The 26,248-nt window shown below is 55.8% G+C and overlaps 4 protein-coding genes and 1 non-coding gene across 6 annotated transcripts in view; 1 reads left to right on the top strand and 4 right to left on the bottom strand.

Moving 5' to 3' along the window:
• USP24 (ubiquitin specific peptidase 24) overlaps positions 1–2,764 on the top strand; it is a 61,312-nt gene extending 58,548 nt beyond the window's left edge. Inside the window, exons 66-67 of the mRNA XM_054285606.1 lie at positions 278–388; positions 554–2,764. Coding sequence (XP_054141581.1) covers positions 278–388; positions 554–616 — 174 coding nt within the window. The 3' untranslated portion in view covers positions 617–2,764. The remainder of the gene's footprint in view (positions 1–277; positions 389–553) is intronic.
• A 2,599-nt stretch (positions 2,765–5,363) lies between these two features.
• On the bottom strand, positions 5,364–9,095 carry PCSK9 (proprotein convertase subtilisin/kexin type 9). Its single transcript, XM_054285743.1, has 11 exons — positions 8,981–9,095; positions 8,756–8,879; positions 8,415–8,548; positions 7,947–8,088; positions 7,685–7,872; positions 7,391–7,574; positions 6,971–7,141; positions 6,545–6,696; positions 6,267–6,426; positions 5,871–6,052; positions 5,364–5,653 (listed from the first exon to the last, which is right to left on the bottom strand). Exons 1-11 carry the CDS (start codon positions 9,002–9,004, stop codon positions 5,492–5,494), a joined length of 1,623 nt encoding a protein of 540 aa, XP_054141718.1. The 5' UTR covers positions 9,005–9,095; the 3' UTR covers positions 5,364–5,491.
• A 2,320-nt stretch (positions 9,096–11,415) lies between these two features.
• TRNAG-CCC (transfer RNA glycine (anticodon CCC)) lies at positions 11,416–11,486 on the bottom strand. The gene has a single exon. It is a non-coding gene; the product is annotated as a tRNA-Gly (tRNA).
• Positions 11,487–13,822: 2,336 nt separating this feature from the next.
• Positions 13,823–17,031, bottom strand: BSND (barttin CLCNK type accessory subunit beta). Its single transcript, XM_054285512.1, has 4 exons — positions 16,855–17,031; positions 15,835–15,914; positions 15,268–15,516; positions 13,823–14,105 (listed from the first exon to the last, which is right to left on the bottom strand). The coding sequence occupies exons 1-4, from the start codon at positions 17,029–17,031 to the stop codon at positions 13,823–13,825; spliced, it is 789 nt and encodes a 262-aa protein (XP_054141487.1).
• Positions 17,032–18,168: 1,137 nt separating this feature from the next.
• Positions 18,169–25,615, bottom strand: TMEM61 (transmembrane protein 61). Of its 2 annotated transcripts, XM_054285925.1 has the most exons (4): positions 25,575–25,602; positions 25,168–25,201; positions 21,234–21,643; positions 18,169–19,182 (listed from the first exon to the last, which is right to left on the bottom strand). In XM_054285925.1, exons 3-4 carry the CDS (start codon positions 21,587–21,589, stop codon positions 18,693–18,695), a joined length of 846 nt encoding a protein of 281 aa, XP_054141900.1. In that variant the 5' UTR covers positions 21,590–21,643; positions 25,168–25,201; positions 25,575–25,602; the 3' UTR covers positions 18,169–18,692. The 2 variants fall into 2 exon arrangements, with proteins under 2 accessions (XP_054141900.1, XP_054141899.1); XM_054285924.1 differs by lacking the exon at positions 25,168–25,201 and having other exon boundaries at positions 25,575–25,615.
• Between the last annotated feature and the right edge of the window lie 633 nt (positions 25,616–26,248).

Here is a 26,248-nt window from a genome sequence, read left to right as displayed (position 1 = left end):
CAGTGCACTTCAGGCTGGTTTTCCTTCAGAAGCTCAGCCCCTGTGGTTGTTCCTGGAGAAAATTAACCCTTGAGTGGTATTAGTGAATACTCACTAATGAGTATTCGCTCATTAGTGGTAACTCAGCTGTCTCACCACTTGGCTGTGATAACTCAGCTGTCTCACTAGAGCAGCTATTATTGTTTTAAAACAATAATAATAAAACAATAAAAATGTAAAAAAAATGTGAAATTATCACCATGCCTCCTGACACGCTCTTGGACTGTTTGCAACTCAGGACACTCTGGCCTATGCCACAGCCCTGCTGAATGAGAAGGATCAGTCTGGAAGCAGCAATGGGTCCGAAAGCAGCCCTGCCAATGAGAATGGAGAGAGGCACCTGCAGCAGGTAAAATGAGGGCAGATTTACCCCCTTACACCCCTGGTGTGTGCCTCTGTGGGGCAGCTGCTCCCTTGGGGTCAGGTCAGAACCATCCCTGACCATACTGTGAACAACTGTGCATTTACAGAAGTGACTGTGTCCTTCTCTCCCTGTCCCCTGTGTGTTTGAAAGGGCTCAGAGTCTCCTATGATGATTGGGGAGCCTAAAAGTGACCTTGATGACGTTGACCCTTAGAGGAGACCCCTGTGAACACAAGAACCAGCTCAAACATTCAATGCCTGGTCCCTGCTGGAACTGGAGTCGTGTTGCTGATGCCGTTGGGAGTCTGGGGGAGCAGTGGCTGCACAGGACCAGAGGAGATGCTGGAGGAGGTTGTTTCCCTGCAAGATAAAAGCATTTTTATAGCCACAAAGGCTTCAGATCAACAAATGCTCTAGAAAACTGCATCCTCACCTGCAGTAGCTTGTGACAGTCCAAAAAACACCGAAACCAAGTTTGTCAAGAAGATTTTATCAGATACACAAACGCTAGTGGTTGAATTTTTATGTGAACATTAAATGAGTGAATGTAAAACTGTTGCTTTTCTGTGATGCTGCAAAAAAAAAAAAATTCTTTTGGTTTTTATACAGGGAAAAAAAAAAAAGAAACAGACTGCCCTTAGGTATGGAGGGCAAATTTTTAATCTTTCTGATAATATTGAATAGGAATATTCAAATTTCTGTAAAGATGTGTGATGACATACATTTCATTGTAAAATATTAGTTAAAGAATGGGTTTACATAAGGACTTCTGTATTTAATATGTCTCCCTGCTAATTTGTAAAGCTCTTGATGAGAAAGATCAGCAGGATTGCTCTGTGCGAAGAGTGATTCCTTATGGAATGAGTTGGTAAAGGAGCTCTGGAATGAGTCATCTTTCCCTCCCAAAAACCCTTCAGACAGCTGGGAAGGGCAGTAAAAGAAAAGCTTTGTTCTCTAGGTATGCAAGCATTTATTATTCAAGGATGTTGGTGAATTAAAAAGGAAAAAAAAAGAAAAAGTTAATGAGTAGTTTAAAAGAAAAAAGCACTTTAAGAAGGAATTCTGTTGCAGTTTTACTCATTACATTTTTTTAACCTTTGGAGACATATTGAATAAAATGTAGTCTCAGTCATGGATCTGCAATCACTTGCTTATGCTTTGAAATAACTGAGAAAGTTGGTATTGGTTGTATATGATGAATAATTCCTTGAGTGAGCTGGGAACACTGTTGTGCAGATTTTAGAGCAATTTTAACACGGGGAAAGAAAGAATTGGCTTTGTTTGCATTTTCACTTGACCAGGCAACGTTTAAAATATCACAGCTCTTTTAATTTGCTCACAAATAACTGGAAACCAGTTGGGATGATTTGAGCACAGTTTTGTTTTCTATGTCAAGTGCAGTTCAGTGATTTCTGGCTCTGGATTCAAGCTTCTTTTGTGCCAACTAACTTCATCTTTTGTACATTTTGTGTTTGTCACATTTTCTGCACTGCTTTTTGCCTTTATTTATGGATTCTGCCTTACTTTGAAAAAATTATATAAACAAACATGCACAGAAACGGGGGACATCTTAAGGAGTGCCTGGGTACCTCCAGAATAGATAAATTTGCCAAGTTAAAGGCACAACCAGCCAAAAAGTGCCTTTTTTTTGTTTCTTTTCACAGGCTGCTGCCAAAACACAGAGCAGCAGACAGCTTTTCACTGTTGTGCACTAATATTGAGAGTAACCAGTCATTTCACTGTTGGAAGGAGCCACGGCATGTGATGTCAGCTGTACAGCTTTGTAACTTATTGTGGGGTAGGATGGAGTGCAGGGGGGCACCACAGTGTCTTCACAGACACAGGGCAGAGCTAGCATTTTGTAAATGTTTCTGATGATGTGCTGGGACGTTTTAAATGTGACGCGTTTTAAATTAATTTCGAACTAATCATTTCTTACGGATGCCCCCCCTTCCTTCCCTCCTTCCCCCACCCCCAAATGCTTTGGTAATGGGCCATGAATCTTCCCAAGGAGTCAGACAGCGGTGATGGGAGAAGCTGGTCATGTTCCCATGGGTTGGCACCACTTGTCACTTCAGGTTCCTGTTATTTCCTATGGAAACAACATCCTCGCTAGCTGCAGGCCCAGGGAAGCCTTGGTGGGAATTGCATCAGGATGGCTCATCACCACTGTCTACCTGAAACCAATACAAACTTTTTCACCCTTCTGCTCACGCTTGTACAAAGTCAGTGGTTATAATTTGCAATAAGATGATACTTGGTCACTTATTTTTGTTTCCAGCTGCTGTCATTCGAACCTGCTGAAGATTATTTTTTGGAAAATAGAGTTCGGCAAAAAAAAAAAAGGAAAAAAAAAACCAAACTAGTTTTTGTGTAAATTGTGATGCATTTATATGTTGTAATTTTTACTGCCAATCTTTTTGGATGAAAATGTTTTTATACAGCTTACAAAATGTTCAGTGAGGAGCAGCCACAGCCTGCCTGTGAGCGCTCGGGGAGATATTGTCCAATTAATGCATAGACATTTGGCACTGGAAAAATAGGCAGTCTTGGGATTCCTGGTCAATGGAATAAAGTTATTCCTTTCACAGAAAACTAGTGTAATCTTTAGACTGTGCACACGCTGTTATACTCTTCTCTTGTTGATCCTCTTACCCTGACCCTCCTTAGACCAGCCCTGCAGGTGCTGAGCTCCTCATGGGTGCCCTGAGTGCTGCTCTGGCTCCTGTCCAGAGTCAGTGGAAGCAGCTGAGTGGCCCTGGGGCTGCCCTGCTGTATTTCCTTATGCCACAGCATGTGCTGGGGCTCTGTCACATCTGCACCTCTGCGCAGCTCCTCGTGCCCTCAGCAGAGTGATTTACCCTGGCCACGCTCACAGGGGCGGATTAGAGCTGATTTTGTGTGTCAGATCTGAGATTTGTGGGCGAGCTGGGTGTGAATTCATCCTGCCTCCCACAGGGGTGAGGGCCAGAGGGGTGCACACACAGCTGGTGTTCCATCACTCGCTTGTTTGGGAGCCAGGAGCTGCAGCTGGGGCTGCCATCCCCCCTCTGCCTTTGTCCCCTGCTCTAAGGACAAGGACTTGACTTTACCAGCCTCTGCTCTCCCCTGTTGGTCCTGGCAGCATGGGCTGGGCATTGCCAAGTGCTGCCAGGACTGGGATCAGCACCCCTGGGATCAGCCCTGCTCTCCTGACTGAGAGGCTTTTCCACCTACTCACATACAAGGCACAAAGCAAGGGCTAATCTTTTAATATTGTTTCCTTCCACCAGGCTTATGAAGGCTTGAGCTGAGCTGGGGAAGCTCTGTCTGGCTTATCAGGCGTGGAACATGCTCTCACCTTGTGCTGGATCCTCCCCTCTGGCAGGGCAGGCAGCAGAGCTGAAATCCTGGTGTGTGTTTTGAGAGGTGACAGCCCCAGGAGCCTGCCGAGAAATCACCCTCGGTGTCAGAGCTGTCCAGGAGCTCTCAGGATGACAGCCCTTTTTCTTTTCTGCCTCTTTGTGCAGAATTCAGGTTCCAGCTGAATGGAATTATGGGCTGTAATTATGTCCATGTTATATAATTACATGTTTAGATTAGGGTTGGGCTTTTGCCAGCTTTAGTTAACAAGTAAGAATTAGTTTCAACCTTTCAAAGTGGCGTTTTGTGCTGGGTTTGTCTTCTCTAGCCAATTAAAGCCGGAGTAACAGAGCTGCAGGGGGCTTTTGGATGGGGAAAAACACCCAACTGACAGGTTAACCTGGAGCTTGTGGTATCAGACTGTGGGGTTTTTTTCATCTATCCTCAGATAACACCACAAAAATTATATATTGTAGTACCAGGAGGCTGCTAAACAGAAGTGAGACCCAGCTTTGGGGGCTGCTGGTGCTTCTCAGCCTTTCCCTGCTCTGGGCCAAGCTTTGTCTCCTTCCCGGGGCTCCAGCCCTTCCCAAGTGAAGGAACAGCTGCAACCCAAGTTCAAGGGCACATTCCCAAAGCTGGCCCGTGTTTGTTTCCATAACTAGCAGCGTTTCCCTTGCACCACTGTTGTTAAAACAAACTCCTGGTCTTGTGTGTGGGGGGACAACAGAGTCCCAGAGCACAGCCCAGCTGTGGGCAAGGATGTCTGTGCCAACTTCCAAAGGTGCCAGCTGCCATCCAGGAGCACCCTGGATCCCAGGCAGGGATCAGATCCCACTGACAAAGCAGAATCCCCCTTCCCTCTTCCAGACCAGCTCCCCAGGGGGATGTCTGTGAAGCCAGACAAAGGACCACAAGAGCACAGGTCTGTGAATTTTATTTTAAAAAGACATTTATAAAATGCTCCTTTATAAAACTCCAAGTAAATATTTAAGGTACAAATGTAAAAACTAAGGTGCTATGAAAGATTTTTCTTCATTCTGGGGTTTTTTAAAAGGAATTGCAGCTTCCTACAGTTCTATGTGTCTTGGGAAGACCTGAAACTGTTAACACATAACACCAGCAGATCATTAACTTTGACTCAACAACAAAAAAAGCACTAATGAAGCAGTAGCTGACTGTAGCAATGCAGATAAAAATCTAATTAACCAAGCAGACTGTTTAAACTAAAGCCCTTACACTTGACTCAAAAGTAAAGAAATCTCCTAGGAATACCATTAGGCAATTATAAAACTGCCCCAAAATGGCTAAACTAAGATTTTCCAGGTGCTAAGCAGCATTAGCTGACAACTAATGAGCAACTAAGCAGGAAAGGAAGGAGTGATCCTCACAACATTTTTTCTTTAAAAAGTGGTGGATTTTTCCTGTGTTGGGTGACAACTCGACAGCTTGTTCTGTCAAGGTGGTTATAGGAAGACCCAGTGCACGGCAGGGAAAGGACTCTGGGATGACTCCAGTGATGGGACAGGCCTCCAGCTGCATGGGGGATGCTTGGAGAGCTCTTGCAGAGCCGCCCTGGATCCTCACCCCACCGTGTGCGAGGGGCAGATGAGTCCGGTCATCAGCTGCATGTCGGAGCATGGATTGTTCTGGAAACCCTGGGAAGGCACCGAGCCAGGGCCACACAGGTACAGCAAGGCCCCCATCCCTGCTGTGCCCCAGGAGCCTCCCCCAGCTCAGTCTGTCCCTACTGCCGGCTCCGGCAGCAGATGGCAATGGCCATGGCCGAGCTGCTGCCAGGGCCAGTGGTGGCCACGCAGGAATTGTCCTCAATGTGGGCTCCCACGGAGCTCTGGGACAGGGTGTTACAGCCTGTCAGCGTCCAGCCATCCTCACAGGACACTGTCACCTAACAGAGAGCAGAGGTCACCATCCATGGGTCAGCACAGGGCTGCCCATCCCCGATGGCCCCACAGCTCAGGGAGATGTGGCTGCTGTCACCCATCCCATCACAGCTGGGGACAGCACCGAGGGCTGGGTTGGGACAGCCACACCCAAAAGCCATCAGGGTGGCAGAAGGACATGCAGACAAAACAGCAGGACAGAGGAGCATGACCCATCCCTACCTTGTCCTCGTGTTCCAGGGCTGTGTGCTCCTTCAGCTGGCACTCGAGGCTGGCCCTGGGGCAGCACAGGGCGTGTGCCACCGCCTCTGTCCTGCTGGCACAGCGGCTGAGCCCCCTCCCCAGCCCCTCCACGGGCCTGCCCCCAGCACCCAGCACCACGGATGGGGAGAGGAAACTGCACCCTGCCCAGGGGAGAGGGGACATGGGCACAGGGCAGCCATGGCAGCATCCCAGCGCACACACTGTGGTGTCAAGGATGTCCCCAGAGAGCCCTGAGCCTTCCCCACCCCTGGCACACAGCACATGCACCCTTTTACCCCAAATCCCAGAGCGCATCTGGTAGGAACACCTTTGTCCATCAGGCCCAAAGGTCTGACCCCGTGTGTTGGGCGTTACCTGTCAGCACTTGTTCTCCTGGGGAGCACTGGGCCCCCTCATCCCCCGGGGACCCGGCCTTGATCCGGCACCCAGCCCTGGGCCATGTGCAGCACCTGGCGACGGCATAAACGCCCTGGCCCCGGCTGTGGGCCACACACTGCTTCTGCCCGTGCTTGTCCTGTGCATGGGGCACACGATGTCACCTCGGGGTCGGGGACAGCCCTCGGGGGCCGGGGACACCCTCCGAGCCCAGCGGGCCTCCAGGGCAGCAGATCTCTCTGCTCTGCTCCGCTCACCTCCATGTGCTCTCCCAGCCGGCCGCCGCTGCGGGAGAAGCTGGAGCAGCTGAGCATCTCCTCGGTGCTGGCACAGCGAGCCACGGCCCTGGAGCGCCGGGACAGCCCCGAGCTCGCCGACCACACCGAGCGGCAGAGCAGGCGCTGCTCCTCTGCAACGGGGCCGGGGCGTCAGCTGCGGGGGACACCCGCAGTGACACCCAGAGGGACCCACACACCCATAGTGTCATCCAGAGTGCCACCCACAGTGTCACCCACACACCCTCAGTGTCACCCAGTGCCCACGGCACCGACCAGGCCTCCATCTCGCCCATTCCTGCCAGCAGCCAGGCCCAGCCGTTCCGGCACAGCTCGGGGGACATTCCCTGCCGTGCTTCCACCTCTTTCCCGCTCAGGGCAGAGCTGTGCGGGCAGCGAGCCCCTCACCTGCCGCCAGCCGTGCGGGCAGCCCCGCTACGCTGTTGGGCGTCTGCGGGCGCTGCTCCTGCGGGATCCAGGCCGCGTCCAGGCCGCCCTTGGTGGAGAAGCGCAGGAGGCGCTGGCGGAGCTCGGCCCGGCCCAGCCGGGGCTCGGCGCTGAGCAGCACGGCCGCGATGCCTGCAAGAGCCCAGCAGTGACAACCAGAGGGGACAGAGCCGCCCACGCGGCGCTCCCATGGGCGGCAGGGCTCCAGAGACACGACAGAGCATCTCCGCAGCCCATCGGGAGCGCTGTGCAGCTGCAGCGCCCCAACGAGACACACCAACCCCGTAAATCAGGGAGCACAAAGATGGCCCCAGCCCAGCTCGGGCATGCCCGGAGCCCTGTGCCAGCACCAGCCCTCCCTCCCCTCAGGGCACAGCTCGCCTGCCACATGCGCGGCCGCCTGCGAGGTGCCGCTCCGCGCCGTGAAACACGTGCTGCACTCGCTGGAGGCGCCGACGATGTCGTCCCCAGGGGCAAACAGGTCCACGCAGCGGCCAAAGTTGGTGCCCAGGGTGCCGATGGAGGCAGGCTGGTCCTGGCTGTCGGTGGCACCCACCGTGATGACCTGGCAGTGACAGGGAACACGGCAGGGGTGGCACGCCCAGCCCGGTGACCCAGGGGATGGCCTGCAGGGATGAGGGGGCACCCAAGCCCCAGGGTCCCCCTCAGCCGTACCTCCGGCTCGGATGCAGGCGAGTAGAGGCAGGCATCGTCCCTGTAGTTGCCGGCAGCCGCCACCATGACCGCCCCGGCCCGTGCCAGCCGCCGGCAGCCCGCGTTCAGCGCGGGGCTCAGCGCCCCGGCCAGCGGCAGCAGCACCACCCGCGGCCGAGCCCCCGGCGCCCTCCCGATGGACTCCAGGGCTGCGAGCGACAAAACACCATCGCAGGGAGCTCCGGGAGGGACCCTGCTCCCCTCGAGGCACGGGGTCACTCACCCATGAGCGTGCTGCTGACGGCGCCCTTGCCCTGGCAGTTCAGCACCCGGAGGCTGCGGATGTTGGCGCCCCTGGCCACGCCGGCGTCGCGCCCGCTCAGCACCGCGGCCACGTGTGTCCCGTGGCTGTCACACTGGCCAGCCTGGCACGGGCACCGCAGATCCATGCCCCAGCCCATTGCAACAGAGCAGGTTTGCAATCCCACAGTCTCCCCATTCTCTCTTACCCGACACACACCCATGCTACCCTAGAACACTTTCCTAGAAAGAAGCCCTGCCCGACTCAGCCACATCTCCAAACACACCACCTTGCGGGTCCCAATATCCCCCAGGACCACAGCTCTTGTTGCCCATCCTGCCCAGCAAGTGTCTCCCTTGTCCTGGAAAGCCTCACAAGCTCAGCCAGGATGTGGTGGATGCAGGGGGATTGCTCTGGCCAGGATGCAGCACGTGGCAGCTCGGGACTCACCTGCCTGTGGAGGTGGGTGCCATCCTCCTCGGGGATGCTCTCGAAGCCAGTCACAGTCACCTTGCCCTCGATCTCCCGGTGGCTGCTCTGCACGCTGCTGTCCAGCAGGTAAATCTCGGCCAGGTCACCTTTATCTGCCAGGGATGCAGCAGGGGAGAAAGGCAACCTCCATCACAGGGGGTGTGTGGTCATCAACCTTCAGCACAGGCCACCTGGGCTGCTCCCAAAATGCAGCTCCAGACCCGCAGCACCATGAGGCAGAGGAATATTCCCATCCCTCAAGGTAAGGAGAGGGGACCTGACTCTTCCTCAAAGCCTCCCTCACACACCCCAGCGCTTACTGGGAGGGCTGTAGGAGCCCGAGCTGGGCTGTGGCCGCAGGATCCTGCCCAGGTTCCAGGGAATGCTCTGGGCAAAGACGTAGGCATCCTCCTCAATGTACTTCACATACGGCAGCTTCAGCGCCTGCGGGGAGGACACAAAGCTCCTGTTCCCCCCAAGGCTGGCGCTGCCACTACCACCAGGGCCCAGCGCAGCTGCTGTCCCCTGCCACCACTCTGTCCTACCGTGTCCAGGACGTCGCTGCTCATCCTCACCAGGAAGGCGGGCAGCAGGTGGAAGATGTGCAGCAGCTCGGCCCGGTGTCCCCGCCGAGCCGCCCGGGCCTGCAGCCGCCGGGCCGTGCCCCGCAGCTCGGCCGCGCTGCCCGCCCGCAGCATCACCACGTAGCGCCCGGGCAGCCGCCACGAGGCCTGCGGGGACACCGGGACGGCGTTCGGGACACACAGACAGACACATAGACACACACACAGGAGCGTGGCTGTCCCCCCCTCCCCGCGCTCCTCACCTTGGCAGCGCGATGGAAAGCAGCGGGTCCCGGAGGGGCGGCCCCGACGGCGGCTTCGCCCTGCCCGGCCGCCCGCAGGGCCGGACCCAGCTCCGCCAGCGCCAGCAGCAGCGCCAGCGCCCGCGGGGACATCCCGCACGCCTCGGCAGCGCCGGGACCCGCGGGGATGGCACCGGCGGGGACCCCCTGCGCCACCGCCGAGGGGCCGGAGCGTACCCGAGGGGCAGCAGCGCAGTCGAAGGGCTGGAGAGGGGCCGGGGAGCTGGAGAGGGGCCGAGGGGCCGGAAAGGAGCCGAGGTCCCGGAGCGCACCCGCGGAACGCCCCCTCGTAGGTCCCGGAGCGCACCCGCGGATTTGAGATCCCGGAGCGCACCCGCGGATGGCAGGTCCCGGAGCGCACACGCGGATCTGGGATCCCGGAGCGCACACGCGGGTCTGAGATCACGGAGCGCACCCGCGGATCTCGGGTCCCGGAGCGCACACGCGGCCGCGGCTCGGTCTGGCCGGCGCTCAGCGCGGGGGGCGCGGATCACGCCGGGCGGGTTCAGCATTAACGGGGCCGCGGGGAGGGGGCGATCGATGGGGCCGCTGCTCACCCCGAGTCCCGGCGGATCGCTGGGGGCTCTGGCGAGCGAAGCGCAGCCGCTCAAGGACTGCTTGGAGAAAGGGCTGAAAGCTTTAATGTGCCTCCTACTGCCTCACTCCACGAATAATTTCCCGTGAAATCCGCTAATCCTGTTTGGGCATTTTTTGCAGAGTCGTCACACATGGCAGATGCCCTTTTTGCGGGATGATTTCGGTGATTTCCGTGGGTCTCCACGCCGCTTCCCACCTCTGCCCTCCCGCAGCATCGGCATCCCACACTGCCCCACATCCCCAGTGACCTCCGGCAAACCCCATCCCTGCTCCCGGCTTCTCAGGGAAATAGGAATTTGTGGTTTTGGCTGGTTATTTATCAGCTCCTCAGAGGTTAAATGTTTATACGGATGCACACATTTTACACAGATGTGAATGGTTTGTATGAATATATGTTTTACACGGTGTACATGTTACAATTATGTATATGGTTTGTATGCACATATATGTTTTATATGGATCTGTGTGGTTTGCACGCAACAATGTTTTAAATAAATGAGCATCTTTTATAATTATGGGTTGTTTATAATTATACATGTGATACTTATAATTATAATTAATTAAAATTAATTTTATAATTAATGGCTTGCATGGACTTTAATGCTTTATATAGGTGTGCATGTTTTACAAGGATGTGCAGCATTTATATGGATGGGTGTGTTTAATATGGATATGAGCAGTTTTCAGGGGAAATGTTGATTTTTTTAAATGAGAACTCAAGCCTGAACTCTGGTTTGGGTGACTGCAGGGACACCAGACCCAGCTTGGCACCCCTGTGCTGCACAGAGCTGACACTGCAAGGGGTCAGGACACTGATCATGGGGTCAAGCTTCACTCCGGTTTTTGGCTCAGCTTCCTCGGTGCTGCAAAGTCCCACAAGGCACAACTGGGGCCTCTGGAGGCTTCTGAGACAGCTGAGCACGGGGAGACCCTGTCTCAAGGGGGACAGTCCCCCTATCCCTGCCGCCTTTCCCTTTTGCATAGGGGACAATCTGTGTCCCAGGGGACAATCTGTGTCCCAGGGAAGGATGGAAGGAGCCCGAAGAGGAGGGAGGGGGTGGCAGAAATCTCCCAGTTCCACGTGCATCCCCACGTGCTGAAAAACCCATGGAGATCTTGGAACCCTGGCAAGGGATCCGGCCCAGCTCTCACACTCCAGGAGTGGGTATCTGCAGAAAGGCTATATTTTTTAAAATTGGGAATTATTCAGAAATAGCCCAAAATTTCCACCTGGTGCGGAAGAGCTCTGTTTCAGTCCTAGCTCCCTGTGAAGCTTCCAGCGAGCGCGTCTGTGTAAAGATGGGGAGGAAGGAGAGAGCAGAGGGGGCATCGGGGAAGATCTCAACAAGGGGGAAGGACTCCTAAATCCCTGCTGCCGACCCTTCGCAGGGAGAGACGGAGCATCCCGTCAGTTAAAAGGAAGGCTTCCCACAGCTTTTGCGGCACTTCTGCGAGTCTGAGCATCTAATAACATCGCCGTGCCATAATTCCGAGCAGGTCGTACAGCATAGGCCGAGCTGCACCAGCCGGGAATCGAACCCGGGTCGCAAGAATGGGAATCTTGCATGATACCACTACACCACTGGTGCGCTGATCCAGCTTTTCCCCGTATGGGGCCAACCCTCGGGCCCGTCCCGCGTGGGTGGCACCGTCAGCCCTTCCCGTCGCTCTGTCCCCATCCCTGCAGGGTGACACGCGTGGGCAGCGGGCGGTGCCCCCCGCTCGGGCCGAGCCGGGCCCGGGGCTGCGGGCCCCGCTTAATGCCATGCAGGAATGTCCCGGCTCCCACAATGTTTAACCTGGGCCGGCGCGGAGTCCTTGGGCTCAAGGATGCTGTTCTGGATGGGGGATGCACTCTCAGCTGCGGGAGAGGGTCCAGGCTCTGTGTCAGCCCCCTCCCCTGCCTCTGCCTGGAGAAATGCTTCTGAAAAACAGATTTGTTTTGCCAGAAGTGAAAGTGAGTGCCAAGCCATGAGGCAGGAATCTCTTCTGTGAGGAAATTCTGGGAAAGTGCTCAGCCTGGAGAAGAGAAGGCTCCAGAGAGACCTTAGAGCCCTTTCCAACACAAAGACTACAGGAGAGCCAGGAGGGACTTTGGACTGTGTAAAACGCTGACACAGTTTTCCCAGGAATGTGTCCAGGGGTGTCCCATCCTTGGACACATTCAAGGCCAGGTTGGATGGGCCTTGGAGCAACTTGGTCGGGTGGAAGGTGTCCCTTGGAACACGATGATCTTTAAGGTCCTTTCCCAGCCTGTGCTTCTATGGGTAAAAGCTCCTGGGTCTCACCAGGTTGCCACCCTCCACAGGAGCAGTGATACAGTGACACCCTGCCCTGGGCACCCTCTGAAACTCAGTGACATGTGGCTCCATCCAAACAGCATTCCCAGAGCCACCACCGTGCTCCCCCAGCCTGGGAGGGACAGGCAGGAGCTGGGCCCATGCAATCCACCTGGCAATGCTTCCCCTGGAGAGCAGCTCACAGACCTGTGCCAATGTTTAGCCAACACTGCACCCTCATTCCCCACCCTCCTGTTGGCCATAAACACCCGGTGCTTCCTGCCCTTCTACCTGGCTGTTTTGGTGACACCAGGGTGAGCCAAGGCTGCAGGAGTGTCACAGAGTGTGACACCAAGGTGTGCCAGAGTGCAGGAGTGTCACAGGGTGTGACACCTCAGGCACAGCCTTTCCTTGCACACCCTGTCCTGCAGGGCTCTGTGCCCCAGGACAGCTTTCCCCCACTTTTCCACCTGGGGATTTGGAGCTGCAGGGTTTTTTGGCTCCCTTCCAGCTCAGTTCTGTGATTCTATGGGATTTGCTGAAGTCTTCTCTGCCAGCAGATGTGTGCTCCCAATTCTCCTGGGACCATGCCAGGCTCAGGGAGACCCAGCGCAGCTTTCCCAAAACAGAGCAAGGGACTGTCACAGCATCCCTGTGCTGTTGGATGCATTGATCCAGACCCCAAACAGAGCAAGGGACTCTCAGCATCTCCGTGCTGTTGGGTGCTTTGATGCAGCCCCAGCTGCCCTGGGGAGGCTCAGCCCCACCCTGCAGTCCTGAGCAGCCAAAGGTTGTGGTTCCCAGCAGCTCTGCCATCTCTGTGTGCTGGGGACAGGTTTGGAGAGCCCCTGTGCTGTCCCTGGCGGTGGTGACAAACAGGCTGAGATCCACCCTCGTGGTTTGGGACAAACACTTTTTATTCACAGGAGGTTTGGGGATGGTGGGTGCCAGCCTGCAAAGCCACCTGCAGCTGATGGCACCGACCCAGCAGAGTGGGCAAAGCCGCCACCTCGAGTGCCATCACCGGGGTTTTGGCTCAGCTGTGTCCTCCCCCTGTGCCCCCAGGAGTGCTGGGAGTGGTCCTTGTGCAGGAGACAGGGGACAGCACCATCTGTCACCTCCATCACTCCTCTCCCAGCCTGGCTGCCTGCTGCAGGAGACTCTGGAATGAATTTTGATTTCAGCAGAGCTTGGGTAAATGGGAAAAAGACTTTGAGGACATCTCTGCCTGATAAAACCCACCTGCCCTGAGCAGGTTTTACCCACCTGAACCTGATCCTGTTCCAAACAGCACAGCCAATCCTTTACCTTCCCAAGCACAGCCTTTAGCCCAGATCCAGCCCAGCTTCTCTGTGCCCTACCAAATGGCTCTGGTGAGGATGCTTTGTCCCATATTCTGTTGAATTCAGGAGCTGGGTGTTCCCCCTTTGGCTCTGGGAGCCTCCTGAGTGGCTGGGTTTGCACAAGGTGTGCAGCACAGCACAGGGACAGGCAGGATCCTGGGGCCACTGCACTTTGGGGGACAGGCCCCTTTCCCCCGAGCTGTGACCTGTGCATCCCCTCCATGGGATGAGTCCATTCCGAGTGGCCATTCCAAGTGGGTCCATGGGGTGAGCCCATGCCGAGTGGCCATTCTCCCCAGGAAATCAGTTCTCAGGCTCGGACAGGCCGTCGCTCTCCTTGAGCAGATCATCCGGCTCCTCCTGGAGCCCGTAGTAGAGCTCCTCCTCCCTGCCGGTGCCTTTCCGGGGGGCTCGGGGCCGCTCTCCCCGCTCCGGGCGGCCGGGGTGGCTGGAGCAGGGCAGGCTGCGGCTCTGCGGCGCGGGGCTGCCGGGCACGGAGCCCTCCAGCGACGGCGTGTCCATCTCCTCCAGCAGGGATGCCAGCGGAGCATCCCCCGGCGCGGGGCTGCGGGGACACCGAACGCGGCTGGGCAGGAGCGGCCGCCCCCGGAGCGCTGCCCTGCAGCATCCCGGCTGCACCAGCACCACCAGCGCCCTGCTGGAGGCACCTGGGGTGTCTGTGCCTACCCTGCTTTTTTGGGGACAGCTGCCTGCCAGGTTCCTGCTGCCCAGGAGGTGGAATAATGGTTGTGCTAACATTTCCTGAACCTGCAGCTGGGATGGGAAAACACTGCACCCATCCCAGCTGCAGCTACATTCTGGCAGGTGCCTGTTGGGAGAGTTGCTAAGAATTGGAAAAGTACAAGGCTGTAGATCATTCCAAGTCTTGCACCTATGCTCAAGGACACTGTCCTTGAGCATAGCTGTGTTACCATAACAAAGTGCTGTGGTTGAGAGACTAGAAACTTGAGAAAAGAGAGATGTAACCCCTAAGGAATGGGGAAGAGCTAATGTTGCAGTGTGGCCAATAGATAGTTTAAATTACAGAATATTCATGAGATTATTACTTGCTGTATAAGTGTCTGATGCTCTCTTCAATAAACAGAGCTTGCTGAACACTCATATTGAAAGTCTCGAACCTTCCCTGCACCGAGACAAATGGCCTTCTGCAACAGGTGCCCAAGTCCTATACCCTGAACAGTGACCCCCATCACCTGCAGAGCCCTCTGGGACCTCCCTAACCAATGCTTGGGCATCATATGTGGCATCTGGTGCGAGGGTGACGTGCTGTGCATTTCATTCCTATCAAAGCCTGACCAGGAACTTTGGGGTTATTCTTGTGAGGGACGCTGCTATATTGATAAAGTGAAATAAAATAAAATAAAATAAAATAAAATAAAATAAAATAAAATAAAATAAAATAAAATAAAATAATAAAATAAAATATAATAATAAAATAAAATAAAGTAAAATAAAATAAAATAAAATGTGAAAATGCAAACATCAAAATGCAAATTACAACCAAAGGCCATCTGAATTTCCTGCTGGGAAATAATTTGGTTCGGAGAGTCCTCGTGGGTTGAGACTCCATCCCCAGCATTCAGCAGGGCCAAGGGTGTGGAGGCTCAGTGCTGTGACAGCAGTCAAAACCCCTCTGTATCCTCTCCCCCCGCCAATCCTGCGGGTCTGATGCCCCCATTTTCACCCCACATCCCAGCCGTGCCCCCCAACCCTCAGGCATCACCTACCAGCTGCCAGGTGCTGTTTCCCGGCGGGACGGCAGCTCCTGGAGGGGCTCCCCAGCCCCGTGCTGCAGCTCCCGGTGGATCTCCGCCGTGGCCTGCAGGGATGGCTGGGAGCAGCTGCGGGGCCGGGGGAGCTGTGCCCGGGCTGGGGCCGGGCCCGAGCTCCCCTCCTGCCGCTGGACCTGCTCGTAGGAGGGCAGGCTCTTCTCGTAGGGGCTGCTGGCCTCTGGGCTGGGGCACGGGGAAACCAAGCTGCAGGCAGAGGGATAACGGGGTGCTGAGCAGAGCTGGACCCCATGGGGCTGGGAGATGCTCAGGCACATGCACACAGGGCTCCGTCAGCTGAGGGAGTGGCTTTAGAGGCCACCAGGGCCGTGTCACTGCCCACACCAGCAGCAGAGCCAGGGGATGCCTGCAGGAGCAGCCCTGGACGCTCTGCATCCCTCAGCGTCGCTCAGGCTCAGCCTCCCCCAGCCTGATCCCTGCCTGGCATTGTGTGCTGTACCAGGTGCAGCTGTGCCGGTGTCAGAGCTGCCCCCAGGGCACACACCACCCTGCTGTGGGACCCACCCTGTGTCCTTGTGGGGCAGCACCGTGGCTTTGTGGTCCAGGAACCGCTCGGCCTCGAGATCCGCAGGGACGAACGTAATCTGGGGAAAAGAGAGGCAGAGCCCAGGGCTGTGCTGGGCAGCACAGGGACCCCGGCCCCCAGAGTGGGGACAGGGCCAGAGTGTCCCTTCAGCTGGGCTTAGGGTCTTTTCCCACCATATTTGGACGTTTTCCTTGGAAATGTCACTTTTGAGGGCAATCAGTAAGGAATGAATGAGTCCGGCACAGCCCTGCTCTCTGTGCCTTTCACACGTGTCCCCAAGCCCAGAGGGAGTCCCAAGGCCCACACAGGACGTCCGTGTGGGTGTCCCTTCCTTGAGCCTCCAGCACGGTGGCAAAGCCACATCTCCCTCCTGGCTGGGGCTGAGCTCAGCTTTGAGGGGAGTTTCTGCTCCACCCCAATCCCACAGAACACGGCCGCTGCTTCCAGAGGTCCCAGCTGGTCCTGGGTCCCGAGGTGGCTCCCCCACACTCTGGAGGGCAGCCAGGTTGTTGATGGGCCACGCAGCAGTCCCAGATCAGTCCTACAGATGCCCTCTCCTGGAAAAAGCCCATTTCTGCCAGAGTCATTCCCGGGGCGGGGACGCGTGGCTGCGCTCCTGCCGGCTGTGCCCTCTGCCAAGGAGAATGCCAGCCGAGGGACCCCTTGACTTCCACAGCCCCTTCCTGGCAGCCCTGGGAGCCTGCCAAGCCCCAGAGCCCAGGGAAGGGCTGTGTGGGAGAGATGAGCACAAGTTTATTTCCTTGGGATTATTCCCTGCTGCCTGTTTGAGAGCAAAGCCCCAGGCTCAGGGGTGAAGGAGATGGGGCACATCCTGCAGGCATCAGCAGGGCACAAACCTCCCAAAATAATTCCCCTTCCAGATTGCTGCAGCGGGCTTCCCCTGGGGAAACTGAGGCTGCACATCCACAGCAGCCAAAGCCCCCAAATCCAGCCCTTGAGCCCCCCAAAGTTCCCAGCAGCATTGGGAAGGATCCTACCTTTGGGTAGCACTGGCACATGCTCCATGTGATGCCCACAGCCACCAGCAGCACGCCCAGGACACAGAAGGTGATGTAGTATTGGGGCTTTTCCATGCTCATGATGAACATGCCCAGCATCACCAGGAAGAAGCCCAGGATGATGAAGCCGTAGCGAAAGGTCTTCTCCTCTGCCATGGGAGAGATTTTGGGAAGCCTGTGTCCACCTGAGGCTGCTGAGCACACCTGCAGCGCCAGGCAAGGAGTGGTTTCTCTCTCCAGAGGCTGCCAGGAGCTGCACGTCGAGCTGGTCCTGCCCAGGGCTGAGCCAGCCAGTTTTTAATGGGTTTGTAATGAATGCAAACACTGCCCCGCCGTTCACACTCCAGTGGAGCCACCCGGCACGTGGCCGGGTAACCTTCCCTGCAGGCACCCTCAGCCAGCCTCACACCTGGGGAAATGACAGGGATAACCTTCCCTGCAGACCCCACACCTTGGGGACAGGGATAACCTTCCCTGCAGGCAGGATCAGCCAGCCCCATACCTTGGGAAGGGGCAGGGATAACCTTCCCTGCAGACCCCACACCTTGGGAAGGGGCAGGGATAACCTTCCCCAGCCAAACCCACACCTGGGGAAAGGACAGGGATAACCTTCCCTGCAGACCCCACACCTGGGGAAAGGACAGGGATAACCTTCCCTGCAGCCCCACACCTTGGGAAGGCACAGGGAAGCACGGCTGCAGGGATGGGGACCCAGAGATCAGCTGGGATTTTCCCAGCCCTGGGCACTGGAGCTGGACTCAGCCATAAATCAGAGCTGGCACAGCCCCAGATGAGGGGGATGCCAGGGCCCAGCGTGTTCTCAAGGGCTGTGGGAACAGGAAAAGAGGGAGAACTCTGGGGTGGTTTTGAAGGTTGGGGGGTTTGGGGCAGACCCTGCCTTGCTCTGGCTGAGTGCTAAGGCTGCCTCACTGGGCTGTGAAGGAGGAAATAAAGCCAGAAAAGGATGGAGTGGAGTTAGTCCACCCAGGGAGAGTAAAGACAAAGTGTCCCTGTGCCCTGTGTACACTTAGGTTGGAGCTGGGGGTTAAAAGGTGTCTCCTTCCCACCACACATCCACAGCCAGACAATGTTTTATTCCCTTGATTTATTCCCTTGATACACCTGGTTTATGGCAAATAATTCGATTACAAACAGCGTGTTAGACGTGGCTGTGGCTCCTCAGCCACTCTGCAGCCCTGCAGGGCCACAGGGCAGCGCTGATTTGTGGTGGGATGCAGGAGCTGGCAGCAGCCCTGCCACAGCTCTGGGCAAGGCTGCACAGCAGGGCAGGGGGGCTGTGCCACTCAGGATGGCATTTCCAGGAGGCTGCTGACATGCCAAGTGCACTGGGATGCTCTGAGCACAGCACGACCCACTGAGCACGGCCAGCACCAAGTGAGGCGTGGGCAGTCAGCATTCAGGGAAACAAGGTGGAAGGGATGGAGACAGGGCTGGAAGGGGCACTCACAGGGACGTGAGTGGTGCAGACAGAGCTGGGCTTTCTCTGCCCAGATTACTCAGTATGCTGCACATTTATTATTATTGAGTGGGCAGGCCTGACAGGAGCTCCCCAGGGTGAGCAGGGAATGCAAAGCCACTGAAACCAGCAGTGCTTTTATTAAAAATACTAAAGCTTTCAAACATGCCAGCTACCCCCGATGCTCTGAACACATCTCCCAGCACCAGAGAGCCGGGAGAGCCGGGCTGAGCCTCCCCAGTGCTCGCCCACCCTCCTGTGCCCCATCCCGGGGTTCGGGGCTCCGTGTACAGCTGGGGGGCCGGGCAGCCCCGGCAGAGTCCCGGCCGGGCAGGCGGGCTCAGAGCCCCCGCACGGTGCTGTTCCCGATGCTGTTCTCGATGGTGTTCCCGATGCTGTTCCCGATGCTGTTCTCGATGGTGTTCCCGATGCTGTTCTCGGTGCTGTTCCCGATGCTGTTCTCGGTGGTGTTCCCGATGCTGTTCTCGATGGTGTTCCCGATGCTGTTCCCGATGCTGTTCCCGATGCTGCTCCCGATGCTGCTCTCGATGATGTTCTCGTAGCTGGGGGGCGGCGTTCCCTGCGGCTCCGGGGGCTGCGCCGGCTCCAGCCAGGACGGGCTGGGGCGGAACAGGGCGCTGTCCGAGGAGCTGCGCCGCCGCCCGCCCTGCCAGCCCTCCTCCTCCTCCTCCTCCTCCTCCAGGTAGCGGTACAGGGGCGGCGTGGGCTCCTCCTTCCGCCCCGGCGGCTGCACAAAGGCCGGGGCAGCCTGGGCTGGCCTGCAGGTCAGGGCTTCTTCATAGGTGGGGATGGCGCTGGAGTCCCAGGAGCTGCCAGGGGAGAGGGGGAAACTCAGCAGTGCACACCATCAACATCCCAGCTGGATGCACACCATCAACATCCCAGCGCCCAACTGGGGCATCCCAGAACTCCTGGAACATCCCATCACCCAACTGGATCATCCCATCACCCAACTGGAGCATCCCAATGCCCCATTAACTGGAGCACCCCAACATCCATCAACCCCATTGTCTGGAGCATCCCTGAGCACGATGAGCGCTTGTACTGGGGACAGACATGGGCAGGTTTGCTGAAGTGTCATGGGGTGACCATGTCAGCTGCTTCCTGGCATCCATGAGGTTTTCAAGAGGGTCCCAGGGGCAGAGGAGCATCCTCACCATGCTCAGCCCCTAATTCACCCCATGCAGGACAGAGGCTGCTGACAGCTGAGGGGGGAATTTGGCACAAGGACCAGGACAAGCAGCAGCACCCCAGGTCCCCGTGGTCACCCCCTGCTCCCAGGGCAGCCAGAGCCCTCCCTGCCCTGGCCAAGCCTGCAGCCGCTTCAGCAGAGCTTTCCTGAGCAAACACAGCTTGGGAAAACCTCTGACAGCCTCTGCCCTGCTCCTGGCCCTGCTTGCTGGGCATGCTGTGAAACAACTCATCCCTGCAGGTGGGAGCCAGCCCAGTGTGCTGGGGAGCAGCAGGCAGGGGAGGGCACAGCTGGCCCAAAGGAAAAGCCATGGGCTCACAGGGATGGCCCAAAGGAAAAGCCATGGGCTCACAGGGATGGCCCAAAGGAAAAGCCATGGGCTCACAGGGATGGCCCAAAGGAAAAGCCATGGGCTCACAGGGATGGCCCAAAGCCATGGGCTCACAGGGATGGCCCAAAGGAAAAGCCATGGGCTCACAGGGATGGCCCAAAGCCATGGGCTCACAGGGATGCCTCCATGCTGACCTTGGCAGATCCCTGTCCCAGACACACCATCCAGGCTTCTCTGACAAGGATTTTGCCAAGCAGCTCAGCTTGCACAGGAATGTCACCTTGGAAATGTGGAGAGGGGGATTTCTCCAGCACAGGGTGCTTTGCTGGAGCTGGAGGAGCTGCTGCAGCTCCAGCACTGCCAGGGAGCTGCATCCCATCCATCCAGGGAGCTCAGGGAAAGGGACATTCCCCACAGGGGCACAGCAAAGGAGCTCCCTCCAGACACCCAGACCTGCTCACAAGCTCACAGATACCCAGAGATGGGCTCTGAAACCCCTGGAGAACCAGGAACGTGCTTCCCACTCCAGCTGTGTTTTATGGTTTAATGTTCCGAAGGGTTTCTCTTAGTGCTGCTTTTCCAGAGAGCCCTATTTATGGCAGGGCAAGGAGTCCTTCTATACCCTGAAATGGGCTTCATAAAGGACCTGCTGCCTACATTCTTATCTTGATGCCATCCCAAGGACTATTTTCCTTATTTTTTTCTCCATTTAACTCCCGGGTAAGCCAGACTTTGCTTCCATTAAAGAACTTATAAACACCCTCATCCTCACAGAGCATCGCAGAGCTGCCAGACCAGGACTGGAGCTCTGAGTGACCCCACATCCAAACCTTCTGCCAGAAAACCAATGTATTCTTCTGCTTGGTGGCCCTGCTAAGGAGATGTGTCCCTCCTGATGGCCCTGCAGGGCAAGGAGAGGTGGAGCAGGGCAAGGAGGGGGTGAGCAAGGAGAGATGGGTGAAGGGCAAGGAGAGCTGGATGTAAGGCAAGGAGAGATGGGTGTAGGGCACAGAGAGGTGGATGAAGGGTAAGAAGACGTGGGTGCAGGGCAAGGAGAGATGGGTGTAAGGCAAGGAGAGCTGGATGTAAGGCAAGGAGAGATGGGTGTAGGGCAAGGAGAGCTGGATGTAGGGCAAGGAGAAAGTGGGCAAGGAGGGAGTGGGCAGGGAGGGTTGACATTAATGAGCAGGAGCATCTGCTCGGGGGGCAGGAGGAGAGCACAGAGCAGTGCTGCTGTCCCTGTGAGCTCAGCAGCCAGCAAGGTTTGGCTCAGGCACAGCCAGACCCATCCTCCTCCCGCCGTGCCCAGCCAGGCGCTGGCAGGGACGAGTTCCCACCTGCAGTTCCACTTCTCCGCGGGCTCGGCCGTGAAGTACTGCAGGTCCCGGGGGAAATGGTACTGGTAGCGCCGCGACACCACCCTGGCGTTGGCCTTGACGGACCACAGGAGGCCGAAGATGAGCAGGATGCCGCCGATGCCGCAGCAGAAGAAGCTGACGGAGCGCAGCAGGGCGCTGGACGAGGAGGAGGAGGAGGAGGAGGGCACGGCCTCGGCATCCCGGGGCGGCAGCAGCCGAGCCCCGCCGGCCGAGCCCACCTCGCCGTCGCTCCACCAGGCGAAGCAGAGCGTGCCCGTGACCAGCAGCATGGCGCCCGCGATGGTCAGCCCGTAGCGGAACGAGGCCGCGGCCATCCTGCGGGAGCAGCGGCTACCGGGGCACAGCAGCGAGGCGAGGCATGAGAGAGCCTGCGAGACAAGGGACGGGCAAGGGCTGAGAGGGAGAGGCTCATGGAAGAACTGCCAGAGGAGAGAATGACTGGGCGAGGAGGTCTCCGGGGCTTGCAGACCCTTTAGCCATCATCATCATCATCATCATCATCATCATCATCATCATCATCATCATCATCATTTTACTATTTTATTTTATCATTATTAATTATATTATCATTTTAGTATTCTAATATATTATTTTCTTTCATTTATTATTATTAATAATATTATTAACAATATCACGAATAATATTAATACTAATTTTTACTTTTACTATTTTATTTATTATTCTCAATAATATTAATGATATTAATATTATTAATATTAATGCTATAATTTTACTATTTTTATTTTATTTTATCATTATTAATTATATAATTATTTTATTATTTTTATCATCTTTATTTCATTTTATTTTATTTTATTTTAAATTTTGATTAATAATATTGATATTAATATTAACATTACTGTGAATATTAATATTATATTTTTATTTTTACTATTTTTACTATTTTTACTATTTTTACTATTTTTACTATTTTTACTATTTAAAAATTTATTATTATTATTATTATTATTATTATTATTATTATTATCTTCATCATCATCATCATCATCCTCCATCAGAAAGGGCATTTCCACCATCTCAGCTAGAAAGCCCTTGAGAAGAGCAAAGTGAGCACCAGGTTGGACCCATAAACTTCCTTGTAAAAACACCCCAATTTTCAAGGAATAGCACAAAGGCAGGATGGACATCCCAGCTCCAGGCTCTCTCATAGCTCTTCTCTTTGGGTTTTATTCCAAATTTCCTCCCAGACTTGGGGGAATGCCAGCTGGGTTTCCTGGGCTTTCAAAGCATGGCTTATGGAAGAGGTTGGAAAGAGGAACATAAATTTAAGATGTCATCACTTCCAAATTATCAATGTGCCTGTTTTCTCCTCCAGAACTGATGACATTGGAAAAATCTGCTCAATCTCCATCCACATGAAGTTTGGCACACAAAACCTTGCTCGCCTGGGTCAGCTCCAGAGCGAACTTTCTCAAGTTCCTGTCAAGATTGATCCTGCAGGTGTTACCACCAGCTTCACCCTCCCTATCAGGGTGGTTTGGGGTTGGTTTGACAACCAAACACCTGAGGTAGTGCCACAAGTTCCTGCTGGGTGGCTCTTCTCAGCTATATGTCATATGCAGAGAGCTTCCCTGGTGCTGGAAAACTTGGGGAGGGGGAGCTGGTTCCTGATCTCAGTGCCCATTGCTTTCCCCAGCAAACAGCAGGCATCTGCTCCCTGAGCTTGTGCATCCTCAGCTCCCAAATAACCAAATAACCAACTAACCAGGGAGGCAGAGACGTCCCCCCCATCCTCTCTGCTCACTGCCCAGCCAGCAGATGCAGGTCCAGCTCCCACTTCTCAATGGACAAAAAGCTTTGGACCATGTGGGAATGAAGCACCAACATCCCCAAAGAGATGCAGTCCTGGGTGGCTGCACTGGGAAGGTTTGTCATGGTGGCAGTGCCAGGGAGAGCCTGCACATCAGGGATGGCCAGGACAGAGGAGGAGCTCAGGCAGAGCTTGGTGGGCAGGTGGGTGACCCACACCCAGCTTTGCCTCCATCACTTTGCCTGTGTGCCAGCAGCAGGACCACAATGTGGTGGCTTTGGTCCCCATTCCTCCAGGCAGGGCTCATCTCCTACAGAGGGGTCCTAAATTGCACCCTGAGGTCTGAAAGGGCAGAGCCAGAGCCAGGCAGGGAGCAGAAGCCCAGCAAGGACCTGGCCATCAAGGTCAGGGGGAATTATGTTATTTCAAGGTGTTATTTATCAGATGGGCCCACTAAATGGAAAGGCAAATTACCCTGTAGTGAAAGAGGCACTGATCTAATCAACATTTAATGAAGGAATCTGATGAGAAGGGAGATTTGGGAAAGCTGCAGGAGTGGGAGCCCCAACAGCTCAGTCCAGCTTTTGTCCCAGGGTCACAAGCCCAAAATGCCACCTGGGCTGGCTGTGGCCAGTGGGCATCAGCTGGGAGGGCAGTCCTGCTCCTGGGCTGGGAAAAGGCAGAGCTTGCTCTGTAATGGGGGCATGTTTGGATGCTCCTTCCTGAAGGGCAGGGCCTTGGTTGAGCTGAGATGGAGAAGGGACTGCTGGAGATGGTGTTAGATGCTGTCAGGGGTCAGCATCCCCAAACCATCACTGTACATGAGCAGGACACAGCAGAGGAGCTGGACTCGGGTTGCCTTGCAGCAGGAGATGCTCAGGAGAGCACAAGGACCCCACTGACCTGGGAATGCAGCTCCTTTGGACAGCAATGCATTTTTATGTAGAAATTTCAGCATGTGGTTTAGAGAAAAATAAAAACAAGCATCACCCAAAACAAGCCCTACAGCAAATCTCTCAATCCTGCTGTGTGGAAATGTCAGGTCCAAACTGAGACACTGGGCTGAACCTGCACCAAGAGTTGGAATGTTCACCTCCTGCAACAAACACTCTCCTCATTCTGGGGTCAGACTGGTGAGGTCTGGGAGAGGCTCTGAATCCCCTGGTGAGGTCTGGGAGACGCTCTGAACTCCCTGGTGAGGTCTGGGAGACGCTCTGAACTCCCTGGTGAGCTTTGGGAGATGCTCTGAACTCCCTGGTGAGCTTTAGGAGATGCTGAGATTCCTCTGCCTGGGCACGGGGAATTTTGCATCCTCCAGCACCGAGCACATCTGGGAGAGCTGGCAGCGAGGGGGAGGAGGAGGGAAGGAGGAGAAGGAGCCTCTGGGAGGTGATGGATTGACAGCTCCAGAGAATAAACTCTTTTTCTCTCTCTCGACGAGCCCAGCGCGGCGCAGGGAGCTCCCCCAGCCTCCCCGCACGGTGACAGTGCCACCGCTGGGTGACAGTGACATTGCCACCGCTGGGTGACAATGCCTTTGCCAAGCCCCCTCTCGGGCTGCCACAGCTCTCCCGAGCCTCTCTGGAAGCCCCGCGGTGCTTTCTCAGCACACCAAGAGCTGGAAGAAGAGCCGGGAGCGAGGTGCGATGCTTGGGCAGCACTCCGGGCTCCCGCAGCCTCTCCCGGCTCCGCTCCCGGGGCACTCAGCATCTGCACAGCGCCAGATGTGGCTCTCCCTCCCCGCGAGCATTCCCAGCACAAGTTTTCACGGAGCCACAGCAATTGCCGGCTCTCAAACGCCCTTCTCCGCTCTCCGAGCCTTCCTGACATTTTGTTCTGCCCTTCTTCTCCTCTGACCCGCTCTGGAATAGTTTTCCGGGGAATAGATTTGCACGTTTCATGTACAAACAGATAATGTTGATAGTTTACACAGTTCCAGCGAGCCGCTGAGAATAGCAGCCCCCATATAAAGTTATGCAGATGGTGATTCATAGGGTCTACGAAGCATTACTCAGAAAAACGCTCTTTTCAAGCAACACGAGAAAAGAAAAGAGTTTTGAACCTCTCCCACCGCCATCAAGCAGAAATCCACCTCCACACCCATCCCTCCACGGCACTTACAGACCGTCCTTTGCTTCCGTGCGGGTCTGGAAACCTTTAACCACGGAAGAGGAACAGAGGAGATGCACAGAAGAGATGCACCAAACAAAGCGTGAGCGCGTCTTGAGGGAGATCCCTTCCTGCTTCACCCAAATTTGCTGTTTTGCTGTGACAATTACCAGCGGGGCTTTGCTCCCCATTCAAAGCAAAGGAACGGGGATGCCTTGGAAGAGCTTCCAACAACTCCGGCGCGCTCATCCTCCCGAGGCAGGTGCGGACAGAGGAGAGCCCGTGTGCGTCCCCCTTTGGGGCCGCGCCTGAGCCCCGCGTCCCCTCCCGGCTGTGCCCGTCCCCGAGGCACCGCGGGGTCTGTCGGGGGGTGCCCGTGTCCCCTCCCTGTCCCCCCGGTGTCCCCGCCGTGTACTCACCGCCGCCGGCAGCCCCGCTCCGGAGCGGCGGCTCCGCGGGGCGGGCGGGGCCGGGGGCGGGCGGGGGGCGGCGGCGCCTCGGGGCGGGCAGGGACCGGAGCTCCGGCTCGGCTCGGCACGGCACGGCACGGCACGGCACGGCACAGCCCGGCTCCTCGCAGCCCGCTCCCGTCCCGTCCCGTTCCGTCCCGTCGGGGCGCGGCGCTCCTGGGATGGAGCTTGGGATGCAGAGCCCCCGCTCCCTGCGGCTGGGACAGCACTGCTGTGTCCCATGCGTGGGACACCCACGACAGCACGGTCACTGCCCGAGCCTTGCTTTGTGACCACTTCAGTTCTCCTCAGCTCTAATGTTCTCCTTAGGGTCGCTGCCCCAGCCTTTCTTTGTGACCACATCAGTTCTCCTCAGCTCCGCATCAAATGCTAACATTGTCCCTTTTCCGTTCATTTGAAAGGACTTTTTAAAGGCGATATAGTCCAACCCCCCTGCAAGCAGCAGGGAAATCTTCAGCTAGATCAGGCTGCCCAGAGTCCCGTCTCACCTGGCTTTGAATGTTTCCGGGAATGGGGCATTCACCACTTCTCTGTGCCAGTGTTTCATCAACTTTACTGTAAAAAAACCCCAACTTTTTTCCTTTATAGCTAATCTAAATCAACCCTTTTTTAGTTTAAAACCT

Source organism: Melozone crissalis, unplaced genomic scaffold, assembly GCF_028551555.1.
Source record: "Melozone crissalis strain CALT ecotype California unplaced genomic scaffold, PUWL_Pcris_2 ptg000045l_1, whole genome shotgun sequence".
Classification (NCBI taxonomy): domain Eukaryota; kingdom Metazoa; phylum Chordata; class Aves; order Passeriformes; family Passerellidae; genus Melozone; species Melozone crissalis.
The sequence above is the reverse complement of the archived record's forward strand: the minus strand, read 5'-3'. Positions and strand labels throughout refer to the sequence as shown.